At 48.1% G+C, this 26,145-nt stretch overlaps 1 protein-coding gene across 1 annotated transcript in view; it reads left to right on the top strand.

The window, feature by feature from the left end:
* PAX5 (paired box 5) overlaps positions 1–26,145 on the top strand; it is a gene marked incomplete at its 5' end in the record, with an annotated part of 116,034 nt that overhangs the window by 61,557 nt on the left and 28,332 nt on the right. Inside the window, one exon of the mRNA XM_035310784.1 lies at positions 22,708–22,809. Within this exon, the coding sequence (XP_035166675.1) occupies positions 22,708–22,809 (102 nt within the window). The remainder of the gene's footprint in view (positions 1–22,707; positions 22,810–26,145) is intronic.

The raw sequence follows: 26,145 nt of genomic DNA, 5'->3' as shown, positions 1-26,145 counted from the left end.
AGTCATTTTAGGTGCCTTGACACCAGTGCAAGGTGACCCTTAGCAATGGAAAAAGTACTTGTTACAGTCTTTTGAGCAACGTGCATCAAAACTCTGAGTTTCGTCATACACTGAAATGGCAAAAGAACTTGTTCTGATTTAAAGTATAAAAAGGCCTTGCCAAGCTCTCAGGTATCCTATAGATTATTATTATTATTATTATTATTATTTTACTTCGTTTTGCAAGAGGCTGACCTGGACAGGAGCATTAAGAGCCGTCAGATTAGGTCAGCGTGTTGTTACGGGGTTCTGCCTCAGGTGCTGGTCATGCTGGTCCCTTCCAGAAGCAAGGCTGACTATAGATTTCACCTGGAAAGATGACCTTGGGGTGCATGGATGTTCCATGGCCCCTCAAATAACAGAGCTTCCTTCTGTTGCCTCTGGGACGTTTCTGCTGTTCCAGAGCTGCTAACACCAGCTCTTCCAAAGGCAGCTTATGGCAAGACTTGTGTTTCAGACTGTGCTCCTGTGTAGTCACTTCAATTCATTGTACAAAACATCCATCCACAGTTACAAGAGCATGGGCGCAGCCACTGCGACCTTATCTTACTTACTGGGCACGACTGACAATTTTCTTACATTGCGACTTTCTCAGCATTTGGTGTTGAAATGACGCCGCAGAGCTTGTTACGTATTTCTCCTGAGCTCTCCTTGTGACTTTATACCCATGAACAAAAGTTCTAAATGTTAAATTTATTTGTTCTCATTGACCAAGTGGAGCAGGCTTTATGAGTAGAAAGCCTAGAAAAAACCTGCAGTTGGTCTTAAATGTGACAAGTCGAGAGCTATAGCAGGACACATTTTACAAGACAGTAGGTATTTATATCTTTAATTTGCTGTTGCTGTAGTGTTTTCTAACACCTACATTCATAAAGCCTAGATTTATACAAGCGTATGAAAACCCTTAAAAAACCTACGCCTTTTGATACATTTTCTTGAAATGCTTGTCTGAGTGCTATCCCCCCTTTTTCTTCCATAACCCCCACCACAGCAGCTCCGTGCTGCTCACGCTTTGGAAGCACCCAGAAGCCGAGGCTGAGCCCTGCAGGGCTGGGTACGGCCCTACAGCTGAGCCCTCCTCTCTGCCCGTCTGTAATGGTCTGAGGGGTAGAAGATTGAAGTAGCAAGCCATACCTTGTGCCTGTAACATACAAGCCCTGTAAATTAAAGCGCACTTGGTGATACAGTCCTCATCATAGCTCTGGGCAGACTGCTGCGTTTTCTCCCAAGAATTATCACACCGGCTCTTTTTCTGTCCTTTTTGTTAGGCAGGATGGGGGTTTCAGGAGACAAGACACATTTATGGACCCTCTTTTTGCTTGTAACCAGAACTTCCCTGTTCCAGACAGGCTGTCTTGCCAAGTGTGCAGGCTGCGAGGAGGAGACTGAAAGCTGTGTGGGACACCCCGTTTCAGTCCTGCTAGCTAAGACAATTCTCTTGTAAAATTTAGGGGTTAAAGCTCCGCAAAATGTCCACAGTCTGTGTTTGGTGGTGGTAATGGCTTGATAGGTTTACCTCCCTTCTCAGCTGACATTCCAGATTATAAAAACATTTGTAATGGCTTGTCATGAGACCAAGGGCTGCGTAAAAAAAATCGCAAGTGGATTCTAACATTAAGATCTGTTAGTGGAACATATTATTTTTATCAGGAAATCTTCTAGTCTGTGTAAAGCAGAGCCATAAAGTTGTGATTGCACAACATTTCAACACAGAGTTGGTGGGTGTAGGGCTTAAAAGACTTATTTTGGGGATTAAAGAACGTGAAATATGACATACAGGCGTTAGTGGGATGGGTTTTATTATGTCTAAGGATACTTAGTCCGTTTACAGGCTGGTATCTGCAGTTCAGGCTTAATCAGTTCCGTTGGAGAGTTTGGAGACTGTGGGCTGCCATTAGTGAGGAAGCTAGGTCTAGTTCATTTTGTTAGTCTTCAGTCTGTAAGACAGATCATAAGGAATTTAATGCAAAGGAATTGGAGGAGAGAGGTCTTAAGTGAACTATAATCATAGCCTTTCATTTTTTCTTATTGCTAGAACAGAATTTGGATGGCAAGGAAATATTGAGAATTGAGATACAGAAGATCCTCTGCGTGTAATGTTCAGTTTCCTATTTCCTAGCAAGCTGGAAGAGCATAAGATTAGGGATATTTCTTGAAGATGAAAAGATTGCTTAAACAATGGCATTCATGCCAGCACTTGCTGCTAGAATATGCGTAAGGAAAATTAGTGACAGTTCTCTGTACTTCTTCATCCACCAGCTCTGTTATGTTACAGACCACCAGCCAAACCTCTGTTTAGAGAGCCACTCAATTTCTTTCCATCGTTTTTATGCCACATTAAATATTAAGTTTTAAAAAAAATAAAATGTGTTCCCTTACTGCTTGCTGCCATGGTTCATAAATGCTCTCTCCATTTGCAAGCCAATGACATGTGCCCAGCTCATTACTGCTGCAGTCAGCAGTTCCCAAGCAGCCCGTGATTGTTACTAATTACCCACAGATGCATTTTCCCTGCTCTGGTTGCTGATTTCAGCATGGTCAGTATCACTTTGAGAGGACAAAGTCGTTCTGAACTGACACCCTTGCTTGACTTTCCGACACAGTGTAGGGCAGATTGACAAATCCACGGCCAGCCCTGACTGCAGCTGGCTGCGGAGTCAGTTTGCATTAGCAGAGTCCCGCGGTGACTGTGACCAGCCTCACTGAAGAGCAGAGAAGTGCGTTTCGTTTCAGTGGAATCTGACGGGAACTCTGTGTTGCTCTTTTAAAAGAAGAAGCACAGAGCAAAACAGTCGAAGTGGGTATTTTTTTGTTCCTCCGGCAGACGCTCAAGGGGGGAGCCTCATCTGCTCCCGTGCCAGGACAGCTCTGGCACAGCTTACCTCTCTTAGCTTGTCTGCCCCTCCGCATCACCACGGTCTGATGAACTTGTGCTGCTCGAGCTGTACCGGCGAGCAGGCTGCAGTGCGTTTTGCAGCTTACACACCTGTGCCTGGGAAAACGGAGACTGCAGAGTGCAGACAAGTGATTCTTTCTTCTCCACGCTCGGCTTTGTAACTGCGCTACAGAATGAGTGTTACCTCGTATGCTCCTTCCTGGGATCAGCCATGAAGACGATGCTGCCACAGAGCCGACTGCATCGTCTTCCCTGTGCAGTTTGTCTGCCTGTCAGCAAGGCGAGAGGAAACAGCAAACGTGGAAGCAGAGGCCACTTGTCGTCTGGAGGCTTGGGGAAGGAGAGAAATTCTGAATGGCAATCACGTTAGATCATCTGCTCTGGTTTGCACGGGGGGACTCAGGCAACCAAACATAATTGATTCCAGGCTTCAGGCTGGATTGAATGTTGAGCAAGTGGGACAAATATATCTGTCGGAACAGACTCGCCCACTCCTGGAAAAATCAGCTTGACTTTTTCTTTAGTGTGGTTGCAGCCAATAACCGAGATGTGGTATATTATGCCTGGTAGTTATTTCTCCATAGGTGGCACGGGCCTGTGGGTAATGCAGATAACAGGGATGCATTTAACCTTCTATATTACTACATATTTTGTCCAATTTTTGTCACTGGGAAACAAGAGTGCCAACATGGGATAAATGCATGTCAAAAGATAAGCAGTTTCCTGCTACTGTTCTGCAGCAAAATACAGTCTGTAGCTGGTCCCTGACAGCGTGTTTTTCATTAGTAGTGCTCAGTTTTACATGAGTCTGTTTCCTGACTCTTCAGCCTGCAAGTTCTATCCCATCATGCTGCGTCTGCAATTTATGAGCCACGGTTTCACAAGGTTTTGTAAAACGGCAGTTATTGTCACCCAGAGCTAGGAGCTGGATGGTGATGAAGCCGTTGGACAGAAAAGGTTGCCAAAAATGGATCACCACCTGAGCTCTTCAATATTTGCAGCCACAGTGGATGCTGATACCTTAAACTGCAATGAGAAGAGGAACAGCTGCTTCAGAATCCCAGGCTGATCTCTTGCCAGGGTTAAACACTGATCATCTTTAGCATTTAGCTCAATGCAGCCTGCAGAAGCTTTTTGTTTATTTAAAAAGAAAACCAGTGGCATGCAGGGTGCAGGGTTCATTTGAACAACCCCAGATACAAGCCTTGGTGTGGGAGGAGCCTGGAGATACATTTCCCTCCTCACAACCTGGAGTTTATGAACTGACTTTGGACCAGATGTTTATTTATTTATTTATTTATTTTTTGCATAGCTCAATTTTGGAGGTCTTATTACACACTAGATCGTAATAATCGTAATCAAAGTGTGCTCTGGGCTGTGGTCTCCAGGTGACACCTGACTGGGGAGAGCCAAGCACTTTTTGAGCTGCTGCTGAGCAAGGGGACAGGACCAGAGTGCCCCTAACAGCAAAGCAATGGCGGGAGCAGCCTCAGATGCAGCAGCTTGTGCAGCAGCGTGCAGTTTAGACATGAGGGAACAGCCTTAAGTTGTGCCAGAGGAGGCTTGGATTGGATATTAGACCCTGCTCTGAGCAGGGGAGTTGTACTACATGAATGCCAGAGCAGATTTCTAACCTCAGCTACTCTGTACTTCTGTGATGGGCACAGTGCTTCGGTCTTTGCTGGGCAGCAAGCGGTGTTCCTTGTCCCTGTGATGGGAGCGTGCGCAGGGCCCCTGGAGGTGGGACACCTGCGTAACTTCCGAGGATCTGCTTGTACTGAACAGTGCTGGACAGTGGAGGAGATGGCTGAGGGAGGTTTTGGTCCGTTTGCTTTTCTCTGTCTGTTGCACGCATCTATAGGACCATTCTTCAGATACCATAAAACGTGGAAGAAATGGCAGGTGTTTTGTTTTCACGTGATGCTTGCTGTTGCTGGTTTTTCTTTTTTCTTTTTCTTTTTTTTTTTTTTTTTTTAAATCCTTGTAATGCATGAGAAATCAAGTGTTTTGCCTTAGTAGGAAGCTGCAAGAGTGTTGTCTTGTATGGTGCGCACATCGAGGCATTTTATCATTGCAGAGAGATAACGTGGGAAATGTGGGCTGAACCCTGAAGTTCTGCGTGGATCCCAAATAATATGCAGTCTTCTTTTGCCATGTCTTGGCTGGGTTCTGAGTACTCATCCCACGTTGAAACCAAGTTGCTGACTCTTTCCAAACTGCCTTCTCTTCTCAGCTTGGCGAGAATAAAGAGAACTTTGACTAAGAGGTGGTGCTCTTTCTTCAGCACTGATGAAGTCTGGAATTGGTGCTCAAAGGAGCCAAGAAAGGGCTATTTCTCTTTTGGCCCAAGGCCTTTATTTGATCTGCCTCTTATGACTCACTTTTGATGATGATCAGAGAAAAATAAATACTTCTTGTGTGCAGTGGAACCTGAAATGTGAAACAAAAGCAAAAATAAAAGATCCCCATGCGTGACTTTGAGGAATACGTACTGACATCAGACTTTTCACTCATTCTTGCACTCCTGACACTCGCAGTGAAGACAGCTAGTAGTTATGAGATGTGAAAAGTGTGGTACAGGGTCAACATTTCACTAATGTGAAGTGCGAAGGTGGGAAGTGTGTTGTGAAATCGGCAGCTGGTGATTCCCTGGGGGAAAAGAGAACATTTATTTCAGTTCATATTTTACTGTATTTGGGGTTGGGGTGAAAAAAAAAAACCAACAAATCTTGTATATAGTTGATTCTACAGTTGTGGGTAGCTTATCCTTCTGAATTTAGGTGTAAACCCAGGTCTTGCCGACCACAATGAAAGAACCTGATTTCACTACGAAATGGTATTTTACCCTTAAATTAATTTCCCACCTTGCACTTTAAGATTGGCATAGCAGCAAAGTCATCTCACGGAATTCTCATCCTTCGGAGGTCAGTTGCTGGTCGTCAGTGTCGCAGGATACAAAGGAAGAGAAGAAAGCACCTGAAGGTGACTTGTCCCACAAACCCTTTGGATCTAAAGTTAGGGGTCATCGTCAGAAGGTAACTGCTTCTTTCTGAGGACCATGTAGGAACAGAAAGCACTTAGCTTAAACTAGAGCTACGTGAAGCAGGAAGGATCTACCCTGTGGAGAGGAAGAAGGGTCTCAGGAATAAGGTTCTGGAGGGAATTCTTATCCAGCTGCTATTTGCTGAGATATTGGTAACAGTTTTGAAGCAGTGTTTTCATTAGCTTTATGAAAGGATTTCCATTCTATTGACTGGAAATTAAAAAAGATTTGCAGTTTCTAAATTAGAAGTATTTTTAAAGTTTAGGCTTCCTGTCCCAGCTCTCCAGTAGCAATGTAACATTTTCACAATTTGTTCTTCCTTTTTTTTTTTTTTTTTTTTTTCCCTTTTTCATTGCTAAAATAAAGAAAGATGTGACAAAAGTAAAGAAAAGGGTTGATTTTTTGGAAATTGCCTTTTCTGCTTTCTTTTTTTTTTTTTTTTTTGTTGTTGTTGGACAACAGTAACAACAGTTAAATGTCTTCTTCTGAGGCCGTTACGTTTTGCTCATATAATCAGTTTCCACATGGATATATTGATCGGTGTTTAACCATTATCACCAAATTATGCTTTAATTTCTGTGAGACTGTTTTTGAAGTGCAAATTGGTGTTGGTAGATCACTGGTTTCCAGCACAACATAATGCGAGATTTACAACTTAGTCTCTACGTTTAGTAGATAAAAGTGCAGATGCATTTTCCAATAATCTATTCGTCACTCCTGAGAGGGCCTGTCGTGCTGAAGACTTGAAAAAAGGCCGCATAAACTCCTGTGGAAAGGCAGCCAATCTGAAAAACAAAACTGTCATTTTTAATGACAGGACAGAGTCTGAAACAGTGAAACACTGTTAACTGAAACACTGATAATTTTTTTTCAATTTTTATGAGTTCTTATCTTGCCCTTAAAAAGCCACAGCAGATCTCAGGAAGCAAAGGAGGCCTCTTGCACCCCACTAAGACCTAGGCTATTAACTGGCTCTTTTGATGGTGTGCAGCCTGATTCTGTTGGGAGTTTGGCTGTGGATTTAAGTGTTGAATTTAACTGTGATAGACATGTTTTGGTGCAAAGCATGTGTAATAACAATTTGCATTTGCATAGCATCTTTTACTTAAGGATTTTGCAATCTCTAATTAATTAAATCTGTTTCCCCCTGCCCCCAGTACCACTGTGGTATAGATAATAAATACAATTTTAAATGGAACAGCCATGGTGGAAAGATTAAGACAACAGGGTTCTGGTGCCTCCGTGCTGGCTCCTGATTGCAGCGTGGCCGGGGCTTCTTCTGCAAACACGTTGAGCAGCTTCAGCTCTTTTTTTCCTGCAGTCTGAAATGCTCTGGAAAAACAGCAGGGCATTAAACCAACTCCGTGCAAGCAGGTGGAAACTATCATCCTGGTTCTACCAGCAGCATCTCACATTGGTCTTTTGGTCCTGGGTACACTCACCCACAGTTCTGCCAGTGTCTGCAGCCAGCTGTGGAGGAGCAGTGAAGGTTTCAGGTGCTCAGAGATGCCAGGGTGGCTTGCTGCGTTAGTGCTTTAGGACATCAGTGGCCTACTCAATGCACAGAGCTTTTTTTTGCTGACGGAGAAATGCTGTAAATCTCCAGATTGGAAATAATAAAAATAAAAATAGAAATGAAATGAGTTACTTCTCACCTGTTACATTGCTCAGTTTGGAGATCCTGCTGACTTACATGAGGGATAGTGAGTTGTCTGACTGGCAGTTCTGGAAACCAGTATAGGAAGGGAGAATATTTTTGCTTTAATGGTAAAACAGAGGCGGCTTAAGCGGCTCTGCTCTGCGGAGCCCAGCTGGGCTCGAGGGGCCGAGCTTTGTGCAGCGGTGTCTGGGGGGCCAGCCGGGGCCGCTTCAAGGTGCCCCCCGCACGCTGGTGTTTCCTGAGGGCGGACAGCTTCAGGCACGTGCATGTCCCTTTGCTGCTGCCCAGTTCGGAGCTGACCAAGGGACTGCCAGTGACTTCAGGTGAGAGAGAAAAAAGAAGTGCGAATAGCAGAATGCATTGGCAAAAATAAAATGTCACTGGCATTTCTTCAGAATACAGCTGGCCTGTTTCTGCCTTGTGATGAAGAGTGCCCATTTCCCAACAGTGAGAAATCCTGTGGAAATCCTGTGAGAACTCGGGGGTCAGGGACTGCCTGCACTGCTATGGACTTGGCACCTGACCTGGGATTTTCACACAGATGTGACTGAAGTGAACTCAGTGAGGGCATGAAAGGAGTACTGGGGCCTCAGTGGAGTTTTCTTTCTTTCCATCGTACATTCTTTGCAGCAATCTAAATACCGTGAGCTATACTTTGTGACTGTGACTATAGCTGTGATGACACTATACGCTTCTGGAGCACTGACTCCTAAAAATGACTTGTGCACAACAACCACTCCGCTAAAGAGGGGAGGTGTGTGGGTTACCCTGTCCTCAGGAGGAGTTCTGCGGAGGTCAGACCTCGTGGCGTCCCACCAGGTGAGCATGCTCTGAGGGAAGGCTGCTCCTGGGCCTTCAGGGGGCTGAGGACCTGCAGGACGGAACAGGCTCACGCTGCGGAGAAGTGACCTCATCTGAAACTTCAGTTTGGCCTGACAGCGGTAGCTGAGGAGCAGGAGGTCGCCTTGCGAGCACTGAGTGTGGACCCCTGTGCTGTGCCCCTGCTGCCCTTCACTGCCTGCACTGAGCTCATCAGCCCATGTCTCATCCTCCTCAGCTTGCTGCTCTTGGAAATTTACCCTTCAGCCTTTCTCCAGCAGAGCCGCTCGCAGCAGCACCACTCCCTCCAGCCCTGCCAGCACGCGGGGCACGCAGGTGCTTTTCGTGGCAGCTGAAATGCAAAAGGGTGCATGCTTGGCCCCTTGAAGTGAGCTCACTGGTGTGTTGATGCCACCTGAGTGTTTTTAACCAGTATGGCTGTGTCCTCTGGAAGATGTCAGGTACAGATACACATCTAACAGTCTGGTCTGTCCCAGGCTCTCCAAGGTCCTTCTGGCTGCAGGAGGCCTCTGGCACCGCCCTTCACTTCTGATGGCCGCTGTCCCCCTGGAGCTGGGGGATGCCGCAGTAGGGATGGCTGTCAGGTGTAGGGGTGGTTTCTGTACAGATGGGATGGCTTTCTGTACTTCAACACAGCACAGCAAAAGCCTCTGGGGCACCTCCCTGTGTCGGGCAGCCTGAGGCCAGGCATCCCCGTCCCCTCTCTCTCTGGGAACAGAGTCAGTCCCTCAATGCCTGCCCGCACCCTGACGGGCCATGGTTGGGTTGTTGATGGCTGTGTGCCATGGCGAGGCTGTAGGGGGCAAGCACCGCCTGCCCAGCCCCAGTGAGGGGGGTGCTGGGGCTTTCATCTTGCCAGCATGTCTTGGAGGGCTGGCAGGCCAGGTCCCAGCTTGTAGCATCCTCCCCAGCTCCCTCCTTCCCCTGTGCAGCCCCTCAGGGTGGCAAGGAGGCCCTGCTGCTTTGTTCAGCATCACGTGGCGGGTGGAGGACATGGCAGCTCTGCTCCTCATCATCAAAACGGCTTGCCTGAAGGGACTCCTTTCTTTGACCTTTGTAATTATTCCCGTTCAGTCTTTCTTCGTGTTTTCTTTTAATTATTTTTCCCTTTCTTCTCTCCCCGGTGTTTTTTCGCTAAAAGTCCACCACTCCTCTCAAGTGTATTAAGAATGTGAGTGAAATTGATGGCTGGAACGTCTCAAGTCTTTATGATGACGAATGACTTTCACTGCCAAAGCTTTTATTGTCTGTGATTTGGGAAGAAGGGGAAATGATTTATCATGGCTGACTGTCATGCCATTTAATACAGTTATAAATCCCGACCCTCTGACTGGCACCATGAACCAGGGACCTCCTCTGCCAGTCTCCCTTCCCCCTTTTGCCTCCCCGCTCCTTCCTCCCACAGCTGCTTGCTCATCTTCTTCAGCTGCAGGGGGAAATTCGGACCTGGGGAGCTCCCACAGGGACAGTGATGGCCCTGAGCACGTTACCCAGGCCTAGGAGGGCTGTGAGGCCCTGGGGCGATGGGGGATGCCCAAAGGCCCAGCCCAGGGCACCAGAGCAGCCCCCCAGGTCCTGGCACCTGTGCTGCTGAGGCTGGTCTTATCCCGACTGAATGTGGCAGAAAGGGGAACTGGTGGTTGTGGCTGGGAAGCAAAGTCCCATCAGCTGCTTTAAACATGTAAAAAGCCCTTAGAAAGATGAGCTGATGCATTTTTTAACTTAATTTTAGTGATCCTGGTGTAATCCTCCTAGCAAAGACTGGGCACGGGTAGTTTCCACGCAAAGTAAACCAGGCAGAAGGAACATGGTGCTGCCTCCACTGGCTGATCCTGCATCCAACCTGGAAAGCTTTTCCTGCCCCAAATGCTGGCGAAGGATGTCAGGAAGTGCCAGCCTGTGGCAGAGAAGACAGAGTGTGTTAGTTAGCAGGAACGGCTGGTTCCTCACCGTGTTTCCTGCTGGGCTCAGGCCCAGGGCACGAAGCCCTCACCCGATGGCACAGGGACAAATGGCACCAGTGGGAGTCTGGAAGAAGGCAGCCACCAGCTTCAGCTCTGGTTGTTATTGCAATGGCATCGGGAAGCCACTTTCTGTGTCGCACCTTGTTGTGTTGGGGAAGGTATGCAAAAATACAGCCAAGCTGTCATTTTAAGATTTCTGTTTAGGGCTCTGCCTGTGTTGGAAACTGAGCAAGTGCAGCGATGAAAAAGAAAAACATGAAGGGAATGGTGGATGGGGCATTTTGGTCCCATAGCGAAGCCACGGACATACCTTGGTGCTGCAGGTGAAACACCCCCTTCCTGCCCCACCACTTGCCCACACAGCGTGGGTGAGAGGCAGCCAGAGCCCCGCAGAAGGGATCGGCACAGTTGGTATCAGCAGCCCCTTTGCCTTCTGAGTGGTCGTTGCAGTCTGGCAGCGTCCCACAGAAATGTCCTGAGGAGAGGTGTGCAGGACGCAGAGGAGCAGGGCGGAGGCTCCTGGAGGACAAAGGGTGAGCACGGAGGAAAGTCCTGAGGCATCGCTGGCCGGTTGGCAGCCCGCAGGGGTACTTAATAGAAACCTTCAGTTCTGTAATTCCCAAAGCTGATTTTCAGGTCTGTGTTCAAACCTGTTTACCTTTCCCTTCTAGGACTAGGCATGTTGCTCACAACACTTCTTAGCTGGCCAGGAATATCTACTTGAAAAGCTTTCCTGCAAAACTGCAAATTTCCTAGCACTGGGGAATATTTCACGGTGAAAAAAAAAATAATTGTCGCAAAAGATTAATTTTGTTGTCCTCCACTCCTTTTTTGGACAGAAAATCACACTTGAATATTTTTGATCAACCAGTGCTTTCAGCAGAATATTCAAACTTCTCCTGTGTTTCGTGATATATGGAAATAGTAATTCCATGTCCTTTTCTGTCCTTTTGTCTAAAGTCATTGGAGGACACTTTACATAAAGTAACTCATGTATTTATTTTTTCCTGAACCACCTGGTCCATCAGTTCATCTACACATCTGATTATTTGTAGGAGGTACTATCTACTGGCAAGGCAGCTAGGAGAGAGAATGATGTTGGGAGTACGAACTTCATCCGACTTTCAAAGGGCACATGAAAAATGCAGCTGTGTCTTAAAGTGACTTCATCAAGCTGTTTCAGGTTCTCTGAACAAAAGAAAATAGAACACTTCAATTTCAGTAAATAAAATATTTTGATGGAAGTGTTGAGATATTTGGTTTTCCATATTTTTTCTAAAGCTTCACTTTTTCCATCACACAGAATCCGGATACAATGTCTGATTTCAGCTTTTCTTCTTATTCCGGGATAAAAATAGCATTATTGGAATATCCAGAATGTCATACTTGGGTTGTCAGTTTGGACTTAGGTTAGCCTTAATTACGGCATTAAAATTTAGGGTGTAAATATTTTTTCTTTGAGGAGCAGAAAGCTGCTGATGGTGTTAGAAGTGAGTGAAAATGTCTCCATCTCGGACTAATTGTAGATGCAGACAACAAATACTGATTCTTGTGAGAAGGAATATTTTTGCATGGATTTCACATCTCTGCAACAGATATGGGTGGAAGCTGTTGTACTCGTTCCCCTCTGTGTTTACCTACCCAGATGGATAACTGGCTGCCAACATACTCGGCTCTGGTGAGGCTGCACCTCAAGTACTGTGTTCAGTTTTGGGCCCCTCACTACAAGAAGCACATGGAGGTGCTCGAGCGAGTCCAGAGAAGGGCTACGAAGCTGGTGAGGGGCCTGGAGAACAAGTCTTACGAGGAGCGGCTGAGGGAGCTGGGCTTGTTCAGCCTGGAGAAGAGGAGGCTCAGGGGTGACCTTATTGCTCTCTACAGGTACCTGAAGGGAGGCTGTAGCGAGGTGGGGGTTGGTCTGTTCTCCCACGTGCCTGGTGACAGGACGAGGGGGAATGGGCTAAAGTTGCGCCAGGGGAGGTTTAGGTTGAACATTAGGAAGAACTTCTTTACTGAACGGGTTGTTAGTCACTGGAATGGGCTGCCCAGGGAAGTGGTGGAGTCACCATCCGTGGAGGTCTTTAAAAGACGTTTAGATGTAGAGCTTAGGGATATGGTTTAGTGGAAGATTTGTTGGCGTTAGGTCGGAGGTTGGGTTCGGTGATCTTGGAGGTCTCTTCCAACCTAGACTATTCTGTGATTCTGTGATACTCCCCTCTTCCTCTTTCTGACTCTGCCGGTGGGCCATGGAGTCATGTCTGCTGGTGCCTGTGCATGCAGCAGGGACACCTCCCCCTAGACCAGGTTGGCCAAGGCCCCATCCAGCCTGGCCTTGGGCACTGCCAGGGTTGGGGCAGCCACAACTCCTGTGGGCAAACTGTTCCTGTGCCTCATCATCCTCCTAGGAAATAATTTCTTCCTTATATCTAATGCAAATCTACCCTTTTTTTTAGTTTAAAACCATCATTCCTTGTCTTATCCTCCACCTCCTGACACAGAGTCCCTCCCCAGCTTTCCTGCAGTCCCCTTTAGGCACTGGCAGGCCGCTGTAAGGTGTTCCTGAGCCTTCTCCAGGCTGAACAACCCCAACTCCCTCAGCCTGTCTTTGTAGAAGAGGTGCTCCAGCCCTTGATCATCTCTGTGGCCCTCCTCAGGACTCTCTCTAATAGGTCCATGTACTCATGGTGCTGGGGTCCCAGAGCTGAGCGCAGGGCTCCAGGTGGGGTCTCACGAGAGCAGAGCAGAGGGGGACAATCCCCTCCCTCGCCCTGCTGCCCACCCTGCTGTTGGTGCAGCCCAGGGTACGGGTGGCTTTCTGGGCTGCATGCTCACATTGCTGGCTCCTGGTGAGGTTCTCATCAACCACCACCCCCAGGTCCTTCTCCTCAGGGCTGCTCTCAATCCATTCTCTACCCAGCCTGTATTTGTGCTTGGGATTGCTCTAATTAAGATACAGGACCTAGCAATTGGCCTTGTTGAACCTCATGATGTTCAAACAGGCCCACCTCCCAGGTGCCACAAGCCTTGGCTAGCTGTCTGTGCTTGCTGGTCTGCTAGCACCCATCAGGCTGCTGAAGAGTGGTGCTGTGCCTTGCACCACCTCCAGATGAGGAGGGCAAGAGCCAGCTTGAAAGTCTTAGCTGGCTGATGTGCTGGGGATGCCGTGCAGTCCTGTACTGATGAAAGAAGCTGGACCTCATCCTTCAGTCAGGACAAGCTCCCTTTGAACTTCAGAGTGGATACCTTGTGCAGCGAGGAAGCCCACCTTGAGGTCTTGGCCTGGTTTCCCTGTTTCCATCAGTTTTGCTTTCCTCTCACCTGTGGCTTCCTGCCTGTCCTGGCTTGCCAGGCTGTGGCACAGCCCCACCAGGTGAAGCCACATCTCCTTGGCCAGCCACGCAGGTGGTGCCCGGGTGCCTCCTGTGCCTGGGCTTTGCTGGCCTGGGCGACCTGCAGCAGCTGAGGGCAGGGAATCGGGGATCGAAGGGCTTCCAACATGGCCTCTCACAGTGGGGATGGTCCTAGGTCCCCTTCACATGTCACCACAAACAGTCCTCAGATGTTGGCTGAATGTCTCCAGAGCTACAAGGCTAGACAGCAGCTTGGGGAAGGAGGTAGGCTGCCCTGCCTGCTACTCCTGTCCAGCATTTGGTAATGCTTGAGTGACATCTACTCTAGCTAGGCAGGGCCTTTCTGCCCAGGTGGTCAGCAAGCTAATGCCACCACTTGGTGTCCCCGGGCTGCCTCCCAGCCCAGGTCCTGTGTTACCACCATCCTCGATGCTCTTCAGAAAGCAGCCGGGGCCTTGCCACAACCCATACCCTTGCTCCTTGGGAGCTCAGGCAGCGGCAGGAAAAGCCCTGGAGCTGGCTGCTGGCTGTGCCAGTTGGTACGGGCAGGGGGGTTGCATGCAGACAGGCACACACGGGTACTGCCTATTGACAGCAGGTGTCTTTTGACCATATTAAAGATCTGCAAGGTTTGGAAAGTGAAATCCTAAGGAATTACGGACTCGTGTGGGAGCAGCTCCTCTGTTTACAGTGCTGCTCCTCATACGACGAAAGGCTTTGGACCTGAGGAATGAAGCGCAGAAAACAGGGTATGCAGGACAACCTGGTGTCTTCGGGGCTCTCTTTGAGATGTGTGTTCTTTCTGTTAACTTCTAAGTATTTGCTAAACTGGTGTGAAGCTACAGCGTGCTGCTGAGAACGTGCTTGGTTTTCGTTCCTCGAGAAATGCCAAGCTGGAGGCCAGCGTGGTGGGCAGCCGAGCTGCACCACAACCGGTCTCACTCTCCTCAAAGGGAGCGAGGGAGAAAGTACAATGAAGGGCTCAAGGGTTGAGGTAAGGACAGTGTTTTCGACAGCTACCGCTGCCTTTGTTGACAAGAATGGGGATCCCTTAGACCACAAAATTTACAAGCTGCCGACCCTCATGGTTGTCTTCCAGCGTTCCAGCAGTAAAGTGATTACTGTAGAGGCAGTCTCACAGAGCCTGCTGTGCTGCTCTTATTAAAAGTATTGCTGTGCTGCAGAAAGGAAACAACAATAAAGGGAATATGTAGCTTCTGCATGCATTAAGATCACTGATCAAACCACATGAGATCCCATTTCAGACATAATGTGCATTGGAGGGCAAAATTAGATTGAGAAGTAAATGGAGCCTAAAATTTCCATAGCTTTATTCGTCAGAAAGCTGTTTCATTGCGTGGTTTAATTCTCCTAGTTCTTTCATTCATTGCATGTATCATGCTGGCTGGAGTACATTTTAGAAATAATGGGATGAAAGAAAAACCATCTTTAATTTGGCTGTGGCTGTGAGGTGTGTAAGGGTCGTTCAGACCTGGGATGGAAGGGGATATGAAATGCTGAGGAACTTACACAACAGTAGAAGAATAGCCAGGCTGACACTTCCTGTGCTTTAGCAGGAGGCGGTGTTTTGTTTTAGGGTTTTTGTTTGTTTCTTTGGGATTTGGTTTCTTTTGCATTTACTGAATTTCTGCACTGTGTGAAGTTGGTTTTATTATCTCTCTTTTAAGGTAAAGTTTCATTTCAGTGCTGCTTGTAAAACACACTGCGCAATGAGCTACACTTCAAAAAAAAATAAAATCCTAGGCTTTAAGATCTGCAGAGGTGGCAAGCCACTCCTTTGTTTGTTTGTTTGTTTGTTTGTTTTGTTTTGTTTTGGTGAGATTTATTTTATCTCCCCTTTTAACATGTTGATTTGACAGGAGGAGACTAACCAGTCTCTTAGATAAGTAGACACATGGTTTTTTTTTGCCTTTGAAGGTAACACTTGATGTCAGTTCCGAACTCACACAGATGGCCGAGCAGAGCACTTGATATACAGCGAATCCCTTTTGAAATAGTGAAAACTGTAGGTCTGTATAATTGGCAGCAGTGCTATGACCAGAGCTGGAAAGGAAGCGTGTTTGCGTGTCTGTCCCATGTATAGATTTATGCATGCATGCATGCTTCCAGGCTCTATTTCCCTTGTCAGTTTTCTTTACAAAGCTGTGAAAGCTAAGGTGGTTTGCCTCACGCTGCTTCATGAATTCCTACATGTTAATTGTTTGCAATGGTTTATTATTATTATTATTATTATTATATTGCATTACAAAACATGGAAATGCAAAAAGGGATCTGTGCCTGTTCCAGAATCTTTCCAGGGAAGTCTCTGTCCCTTTTTTGCTGTCATGCCGCCAATTCTCTTTACCATTTATCTCCTTAAAAAGACGGTGTGGTTCAGCCCCTGAAATTGTTCGAGCATTTCCGTCACTTTCAGTGTCAGATATGCTGAGTGCCTGGCTTGATGTTCTTTGCTCTGAGATTTTGTTTTTTTCCAATATGCTGAGGGGTTTGCTTGCGAAGGAATCAGCAAACTCTGCTCTGGTGCCACTAGCCTTATGAAATCAGTGTCCCGTGTGTGTCCCCGGAGCAAAGCAGAGGCTCCGCTGTGCCCAGGCATGGGTCTTCGTGCGGCGGTTTCTGTCCTGGGTTATTTTCAGGTCTTCATGGGGGTCACCCCATCCAGGCTTCTGTGATCCGTGCTATTTTCTGGGGGTTTCTGACTGTTTAATTAAAAAAGGTTTTGGCTGGCTCCAGTATAAAGGCAATCCAAAACAATGGCTGTGCTCTTCCACTTCCTGCTTGCCGTGCAGCGGAGAGTGGCCAGCCCCTGCCTGCAGCCCCGGCATGCCCTGGCTGTGCATCAGGCATGCCAGCACCTGCGCGTCTCCACAGTTCTCATTCTCCCCATCTTCCTTCTTCAGAGGAATTGTTCAGAAGAGACATTTTGTGGCTCCAGAATTGTTGCTTAGAAATTGCAGAGAAGAAAAGAAGGGAGGTTTCTTCTGTACTTCTCCACTGTATTTTCTCTGTACAAGACAGTGTTGATCTTCCTTCCTTTTTCTTTTCCCTGCCCTGCCTCTTTCTAAAAAGTGTATTGGTGTCAATGGGAAGAGCAGGAGATACACCTGCTATGAAGGGCAGCTCTGGACTGCTTTAGACATCTGTGGCTGCTTTGCAGGTGAGAAGAAAAATAAACCCACAACTGCAACCCCCATTTCAGTGCAGTGCGCTTAATTTGAATTTTATGGCCGTGATAGCAGATTACAGTGATGCTGTCACAAGCCCTTGCATCCACAGTCACGGTGGACACTGTGCATTTCAATACCTCCTCCACTAATCTTTCCCCCACTGCTCCCATTCCCTGGCTGCTAATTTCACGCAGGCACTTAAACATGATGGATAATTGTGTTCTGCTTATCAATGTTTAATTTAAGGGCTGTTCCATCTGACCTGGATGCCCTCTGCAAGAGCTATGCCTCATTATTGATTTCATGGTCACACCTGTGACATTACCTGCTTTGTAGGAAGTAGACTTTGACATTCCTGTGAGGTTTTGGCAGCCAGAGCTAATTGTCAGAAGAATAATCGAGTCAGCAAAATCATTACAGGTGATCTGTGTGTTACCACTGTTTTATCTGCCTCTAATTAGGTGTAGGAGAGGTAACTCAGAGCAGTAAGCACGCCACAATTGGTTTGATGTCCACAAATAGAGCTAGATGAGCACGGGGGGGAAGTTACCCATTTACAGCCGCACTTCAGTTGGTCTGGGTCTTGTGCCGGTGGCCTGTCCTTTGCTGTTGTGCCCAGGGAAGATGTGGCCACGTCCAGGACAGCTGAGTTTTGTAATTTCACCGTACCAAAGGACGGAGGAGGATTAATTCCTGCCTCCTGCGTTACGGCTGTGGCCATACTGGGAGATGGCGACAGCGGAGGTTTGTGCCGTTGTGGTGCCGAGTGCTGTTTGCTATCGCGTGTGGTCAAGCTGGGTGAGTTTTCAGGAGAAGCTCAGTGCTAGTTGGGTGCTTCTCGACCCCGGGCGGACTGTCGGGGTGACACGTGTCCCCGGCGGGGGAAGCCGGAGCTGGGAGTGGGGCTTGATGGTCTTAAAGACCTTCTGGTGGGTCCCTTCCAGCAGAAACCATTCTGCTTCTATCACTCCATGATGCCTAGACGTCCTTTTCCTGCTGAGAAGGTTGTGAGGTTGATCACAGTGCCTTCCTCCTGATAACGACTGGAACAACAGGGGCAGTACTATCAAGGTCGTCACTTGGCCAAGGAAGAGCTTCTCATAGGAGGAGCCAGACTTTTCAAAGAAACGTCTCTTTTGCAGTAAGTTTGACTGCTTCAGTCTCTGCCCTGTGACCTGCCCGCATGGGGCCCTGGGGAACTTCTTGATTCCATGGTGTTAACCCAATGTACCGCCTAGTCCTTGCCCACGTTCCTGAGCTGACGGCGATTTCAGGTCTGCTGTGGGCATGAGCAGCGAGTGGAAGCTGCGGTGCACGGCTGGCATTGCTGCAGGACTGCCGCGGGCACCTCACAGAGAAAAATGCCCCTCTGTTGCAGAGGAGCTATTCTGAGGCACTGGCAAAAGAGCTTCTGAACTACCCTCCCCACCACCTGAACCCCCTGCATTTTCTAATGTATCCCTTGCAGTAATTAATTACCTCTCCGGTGGATTCATTTCTTTCATACTGTTACTGGCAATCAGTTAGATAAAGGGAAAAAAAAAAAAAAAGAAAAAACATGTTGGTGCCCTGTGGTATTGAAAGTGAAGGGTTTTCACACTGTCAGGGTAATGAATTCTGCAAGGGTTTGAAGCACCTGAGCTTGAGGAAGTCCTCGTGTCATGTGTCTGGGAGTGACAACCCCCAGTGGTTAATTACTGCCATGGATGAGAGTTGAGCTGATAGCAAAATGAGATAATTTCATTAGTAGTTAAGTGTGAAGTTAATTGGACTCACGTTTACACACATTATTATACAAAGACACACTTGGAGATGCTCTTCACTGCCTTTTTTTTTTTTTTTCTGAAAAAAAAAGGTAAGTACAATGAAGAACGCTTCTGAACCATTCCCTCGTTTTTTTCTCACTGTGGTTTGCAGACAAGAGGCCTTTCCTGCTGCACGTTGCCAGACCCTAGCATCGTGTGTAGGAGCAGAGCATTTGCCAGTGTCTGAGTGCTGCTTACCAGGCATGCTTGGAGGGGGTGTTGCTGAGCTCTCCTGCTGCTGGTTGCAAAATAATTTCTTTTATGGAAGAAAATTACTTATTTGCACTTTTTCTGAGAAATGATAATTTGCTCTCAGTGCAAGCAAGCTCTCAGCTGCTGGTGAATGGAAGGACGGACATTCACTGCATATCTGCTGTGTACAGAGCCAAGCACTTTGACACGTCGCTGCGGCCTCTGGCCCCGCAGTGCCGGTTGGTATTGTTATTATTAAGCGTCATTATATTCTAGTTTCTGGAGTAATGCAGAATGAATTCCATCAGGAACAGGCCTCAGACTCAAAATGACGAGCAACTTTTCGCCCCCGTAGCAAGCTCGAGATGGTCACGTACTCACAGACCTGTCCGTGAGGGAGGCGCTTGCTCCGCTGCCCGATGCCAGCCAGTGGCATGCCCCTGCTGCGCAGCCTCGTGGCCCTCAGCCCCTCTCCGGGTGGGTGCACGCTCGTCTCGTGGTGGCAGGTCAGCAGGCAGCGCTGGTAAGCACGTGCTGCAGCCTGCCTGCTGGAGCTTGGGCTGGTGTGCTCCTTGTCGTCAGGCACTTTGGTGGGAAAAGCGTTTTGAATGTCATGCTGCAGGGAGTGCTGCAGTGCTGCTAGTCCTTCGGACGCATTCAAGACATGGTGAAGTCTTTCTCCACTGGAGAGATGGGAAAGACAAGACTTGGAGATAGGAAGTGGCTTGTCTGTAGCTGTACTGAAAACTGAGAATGGGCTCCTCACCCTCATCTCCAGGATGAAGGCTTCCCTAGTCGTCCTAATCTCAGGTTTCCCCTACTCCGCAGTTTTGCGTTTCCAGGAGGGCTTATTTGACTGCAGGGTGCTGCGGCAAGGGTTGTTGAGAGCAGATGGCCCTGTACTCACATTTTTTATCCACACGTCACTTCTAGGGTTGCTCTTATTTTAATCAAACCTACTTCAAGGCAGCCTCTGGTTTAACTGCAGTCCTAGCGGATGGTGACACTTTGCTGTTGGGCTTGCAGACATAGGATATTGGATGAAAGTGGTATCCTGTGCGGCATCAGTGGCCGGCCACACTCGGGCAGAAGCATCCCATCTCGTCAGCATTGTGCCTGGATGCTGTGTGCTCCCCTGAGCTTCCGGAATATGTTGACTCAAGATGAAGATTCAAAGTCCTTCTAGGCTTTGCAGCCTGGGCCTGGGGTATCCAAAGTGCTTCTGGAAGCCAAGGAATAATGCGTTACTCCTCTGGGGTGGTGCAAAGTGCCTGTGAAAAGGTAAAGATCATATGTGGATGAGACAGAACTTCCTTGGGACGTGGCCACGCTGAGGGCAAGGACATACTTCCCACCCCAGTAAGGATGTGGCCAGCCTCACCACGTCCCACTCAAAGACCATGTCTGTGTCCTGCCTTCATGGGGGGCTGGATGTCATCCCTGGCGGATGGCAGGTCAGAGGTGTGCTGGTGATGCACACCTAAAAGATGCTCCCTAGTGACTTGGGTAAGCCCGGTGAGGACACCTGAAGGATATGTCAGGGTCTCCTGCGGACTGAGGTGGCATGAGAGGCAGTGAGCTGGAGCCGCTGGATGTGGCACGCTCTCTTGAATATTCATCCTCAAAGGCAGCATGGATAGTGTCACTTTGTGGCCCTCAGGACTATCTCCTTTGCCTGCGGGTACGGGTACTGCTGGGGCTGCCGGCCTCAGGCGGGGTCTTTGGGCACCTGAGGCTTTAGGCCGTGACCCCGCAGTGCTGGCAGCAATGGTCTTGGAAAACCCTGGTAGACTGCTCTAGCTGAGCTTCTCCTAAGGCTGCGGTGGCAGCAGCCGAGCAAATAGTGGAACTTTCAGCTTGGAAATGGGATGCAAGGGAAACCAGACCAGGCTGCTCCCTGTGGGCTATATTATCCTGTGAGTGTTGTTGCCTTTATTTATGGAAGGGCGGAGAATCGACTTTTCTTGGTGTCTCCGATGGTGGCTATGTTGCCCAGTGCTGTTGACGGTGATCCTAACCACGAAGAATATGACAGAGGTCTGGGTATTGAGCTATGCTGTAATATTTCTATATATTTGAATAAATGATACGGCAACGTGGGCTTTTCATTTATTTACTTATTTATTAACAGCTGTCAGAAGATGAGCACTGGGCAGTGGTCAGTGTGTGAGACGCGAAGGGAAGCTCACCTGCTGGACACGTGCTGCCAGAGGACGGGATGCCTGTGGGAAATGGGGCTTCTGCTGTGTTGTGGGGGTGGAAAAGGGAGGGGAAGGGAGCAGCAGCAGCTGTCCTGGGGCCCGTGTTGGTGACCACTGCTAACCTCGTGCTGCCTGCGGGCTGAGCGGGTGAAGCCGGTGTCCTCTGACCAAGTTCAAGGAGACCACAGAGACTTTCACATTCCCCAGGCTGCAGAGGTGACATAGTCAGACTTCCATGCTGTGCAGGAGACCAGAACACAGGGCAGTTATGAGGGGAGAATGTTTTAATCTAAAAGAGCCGCTTTCTGCCCGGATTGAATAATCAGAACTCACGGCGTCCTTCCATTAGGAGTCCTCCTTCCCTCTAAAACCAAACAACAAATTACGAACCTGTTTTGAGCCCTGAATGCCTTCAGGGTGTGGATGAACCATAGTCACTCTGTCGGAGTATTGATTTAAAAGTTTTATTCTTAGGTCAACTCAAAATGAAACTGTTGTTTAAAATTTCTTCAAACTGGAAAGTTTAAAGATTCTTTTAGCTAGTGGGAAAATGTGTATTTTTTACCTGTGATTTCAATCTCTACAAGCTCTGAACAGTTTTTAAGAACGACCATCATAAAATTAAATGCCTATGCTAAACGATTCGAACATGAATATATGTACACCTATTTTTGTCAGGGATGTTAAAATCGGGAAAAAACTCATATTTCTGACTGATCTGAGACAGCCGCGTTTTGACGAAGGAACTGTCAGTCAGCAATTTTTGCTGAGCCGGCTGTTTTGAGCCTGCTTCGTGCTAGCAGCACCTCTGATCTTGTCCCCTGTGTGCTCCGTGCACGGGTGCGAGGTGTGGGAGCACCAGGGCCACACAGGAGCCGCGCAGGCGGGGGACCAGCCTCTCCGCAGGGGGACAAGGACCCCCTTGCCCGCGCCCGACTGGAGGTGAAGCTCACAGCTGATGCACTCCTGTCCAGGGCAGCAACTCCGGACCCTTCCGTGGTGTCCCGGGGTAGATGTTACCATGTGTATGAGCATGCTTTGAAGGCGGTTATCCTGGAGGGAGTGGTGTGACCAAGGGTGCCTTAATAAGAGATGGAAGCAATGTCCTGCTTTGTATTTAGATCTCTGCAAGCCATCAGACCATGTGGTGTGATTTCCTAGAGAGTTTTCTGGGAAAGGGCCATTAAAGTCAGCGTTATTTCACATTTTGCTGTTTCTGACTTCACAAGCCTGAACTTTGGATAAGCTTGGGAATAAAGGGGGAGCAGCTGGAGTTGAAACTGGTGCCTTTTGCTCCCTGCAGTGTCCGTCCCTTCCCCTTTCCATCTCTCTTTTTGTCAGAGCGTTAGGGCAGCTTACAGAGGAAGGGAAATTGTGCCTTCTCCCTCTGCCAGGCTAAAAATCCCGCTCTGGTACTTGCGGAGCAGCTATGACAAATACACGGCTGTTCTCACAGTGTTTGGGGAGATGTAAAACCATGTCCGCTGGTCGTGATGCTCACGCGGTGATTTGTTGGTTTGATTCCTCAGGTCGTGAGCTGGCAAGCACAACCCTCCCAGGATACCCTCCGCACGTCCCCCCTGCCGGACAGGGCAGCTACTCCGCTCCAGCGCTGACAGGAATGGTGCCTGGTGAGTTTTCAGAAAAATGGGGGGGAGGTGGGTAAGACAGCGCTTCAGAAAGAAAGCACGGCACTTTCTGGATGCTCCGCGCTGAGGCAACCCTGAGGCAGAAATCACAGCGCAGGAGAGGGAAGGGATGTAACGCAGCAGGCTCCCCAGCGCTAGAGATAATCCAGCCTTTAGACTGCCAAAGCGCATTATCTGCGCTGGGATGCTGGAAGTGCCTCCAGCCTTCCACGTGCGAGGCTTGGGGTAGCTTTATTTTGGACCATTCCAGGCGTTTCCCTTTCAGCACAGGCACCTTTTTGTCCCTCTTCATGGATCTGCATGCGGTGCTCCATAGGCTGATGGTGCCGGGGTGCTGGCGGCGGGCAGCTGGTGGGGGTGTGGTGGTGGGAAGGCTGAGCTGGGCTAACTCCTGCCAAAGCCCTGGAGATCTGGTGCTGCTGGAAATCAGCGCGCTTATTTCGGCTTGAGAGAAACAAAGGGATTTGTCCCCAGGCTCTGCTGCCTTTGGTCTGGACATGACAGACACTGCTGTCTACAAGGGTAAGAAGTATCCTGAGGCTCAAATATATATGTTAAAAGTAATGAATCCAGTCCCTAAGTATTGTATAGCTTGAAAATTAATGATAAATTGGGGATTATCTTTCTTCCCCCTACTGCTTTCTAAGCCTTTAAGGTCATCTGAGTTAGACACTTTGGAGTCAGTAAGGTCAGACAATTATTGAAGAAAATCCCCCAAAGTGGAATTTCATATGTAATCACATGGCTCCAGGAGGTGGTGATTTAGAAAACAATACTGTTAATAAGAAAGTAGGAGTTGATGATAGTTATATGATGACCAGGCTTTGGGGATTAGTCTTTTTTTGTCCAGAATTGATTATATTCTGTAAAATGTTTTCCAGCAGATCACTGAGAAATTAAGAAAAATAATCTAATCAGCCACGTTACTTTTGTGTTAGAGTTAGAAACTGGCTATGGATGCTAGATTAGAGGTTAAGTTGAAACAATTTTTGCCCATAAAATGTAGTCTTTCCAAGACTACAGAGGATGAAAGACTGCAGTTTTTATAAAAATAAAAAGATAAAAAGTGAACACCTGAAAGGAAGTATTATTTGGAAAGTGTTAGGTCAGACCTCTTGTTTTATGCTATTTCTCAAAGACACACAGCTATTAGAAAGCTTTTTCTGTCCTTGGCTTGGCTGCTCTCACTTCAGTGGCATTGCCAGCTGCTTAAATCATCTGAGGATTCAATTTTACATTAGCTTTTTAGCATGACTGAAAACTGTAGTTACACTTCAGAGCATTTGGAGTGTGAGGATGAGCTAATCGTGTGTGCCAGGTTGGTCGTGAAGACAGAGGTATGAAGTCTGTGCCTGAACCTGCTGTTGAACACAAAGTTTAGAGATGGCCATTTAGAAGCTTTTAGAAACCTTGTAGAAATCGGTCATCTTCCTCCAGACTGCCTTTCACTCAAACTTAATTTTCTTCTATGACAAGATCACCCATCTAGTTGGCCAAGAGAGGACAGTTGATGCAATCTTCCTGGACTTCAGTACAGCTTTCAGTGCAGAGGGGAGGCCTCATGGCGGCCTGCAGCTCCCTCAGCAGGGGAGGCCTCATGGCGGCCTGCAGCTCCCTCACAGGGAGTGGAGGGGCAGGCGCTGAGCTCTGCTCTCTGGGGACAGCGACAGGACCCGAGGGGACTGCATGGAGCTGGGACAGGGGAGGGTCAGGCTGGGTGCGAGGGAAAGGTTCTGCACCCAGAGGTGGTCGGGCACTGGGACAGGCTCCCCAGGGACGTGGTCACAGCACGGAGCTTGCCGGAGTTCAAGAAGCACTTGGACAACGCTCTCATAAACATAATCTGACTTTTTGGATGGTCCTCTGGGGAGCCAGGATTTGGACTTGATGATCCTTGTGGGTCTCTTCCAACTCAGGATATTCTATGACTATGACTATCCAACTGTGAGCCCTGGTCACATCCCCATTTAAGGGGTATACATGTTCTTCCTTTTCTTTACTATTATTATTATTTTGGTTGTGGGAGCTGGGGAATAAATACATCAGCAGTTACCAGCTGTTCAGGAGCACCTGCCAGAGTGGGATGGCAAATCTGCGAGAATGATGGCCTTGGTGGAGCTCAGTATGAGGAAATGCAGTGAGGGGTCAGTGATATAGAGCCGTCTGAGCTGATTTTCCCAGGTAATAGATTTTATTTTTAACTACACATAGGCCTGTGTGACCCATTACATTGAATAACTGCACTGTTCCTCTCACTGGTTCCTTTAATAACAACCTTCTGCTCCAGCTAGTGTGAAGGTCAGCTCCAATTTCTTTAGGTTCACCTTCTCATTTAAGTGAGAATTTGCTAACTAGCATCCAAAATACCTTCTCAATCCTTCTTTGCCTCTTGTCATTCACAGGGCGAGTTTCAGAGCCTTGCTAGGGAAAGCACCACAGCCTCCGAGGGGCTGACCCAGAAGTAGCTGACAGATCAGGCCTGGTTCCAGAGGCACACCTGCAATTGTTCCGAAATAGCCAAATTGCCATGACCAAGCATGTATACGTTTGTTCTTACCTTCTTCACAGGGATTCGTGTCATGCCACCTCCTTGTTTTCAGAGCCTCTGCTAGAAATGTGCTTCCTTGATGAGATGTTAAATTGTTAGCCATTAATTTTTGCTCATTATTAAGTGATTGTGTGAGTTACGTACTTAGAGATGTGGGAGAAATACACATACAACCAGACATACAGGGTGTTCTGTTGCATGCTGCTGACACTGCTCGTGCTGCTGTGAACTGGCTGCTCCCCACCACTGTTGGTATTTGTCTCGTATTTGCTGGGGGTTTCTAGTACATGTGAAGGGTGAGGGAAACCTGCGAGCCCCTTGGCATTTTCAAGCTGGAAACAGCAGCCATGTAGTTTCAGCTTCTTGCTCTCTTTGTATCGCTTCTCCAGCTTGCCCGCTGTTCATCTGAGCAGGAAAGGCTTCTTCCTCCCGCCAGCGGTTCCTGGCTCTCCAGCAGCCAAGACTGTGCTACGGGAGCATGCCCCCTCTGCATTTCCATGCCTGGCACAAAACATTTGATCCACACTCTTAGACTTCCCTCCTTCCTTCCCTGCAAAAACAGGGACTGACTCGTCACTGAATTCCCTTTTTTTATGTGATTCAGGAATGTTTAATGTGGCCAAGAGAATAAATGAATCAAAGATTTTTCTCTAAAGAACCCAAAGAACCAGAGGTGTTGCTTTGATTTCAATCCAGAGCTTTACCAGCTGGGAACTGGCATCTCTTGTGGCTCCTGTAGAGTGTTCCTCTGCAGGTTACCAGCCCTACGT

This window comes from Oxyura jamaicensis, chromosome Z, assembly GCF_011077185.1.
Source record: "Oxyura jamaicensis isolate SHBP4307 breed ruddy duck chromosome Z, BPBGC_Ojam_1.0, whole genome shotgun sequence".
Classification (NCBI taxonomy): domain Eukaryota; kingdom Metazoa; phylum Chordata; class Aves; order Anseriformes; family Anatidae; genus Oxyura; species Oxyura jamaicensis.
This window is presented reverse-complemented; position numbering and strand designations above follow the sequence as displayed.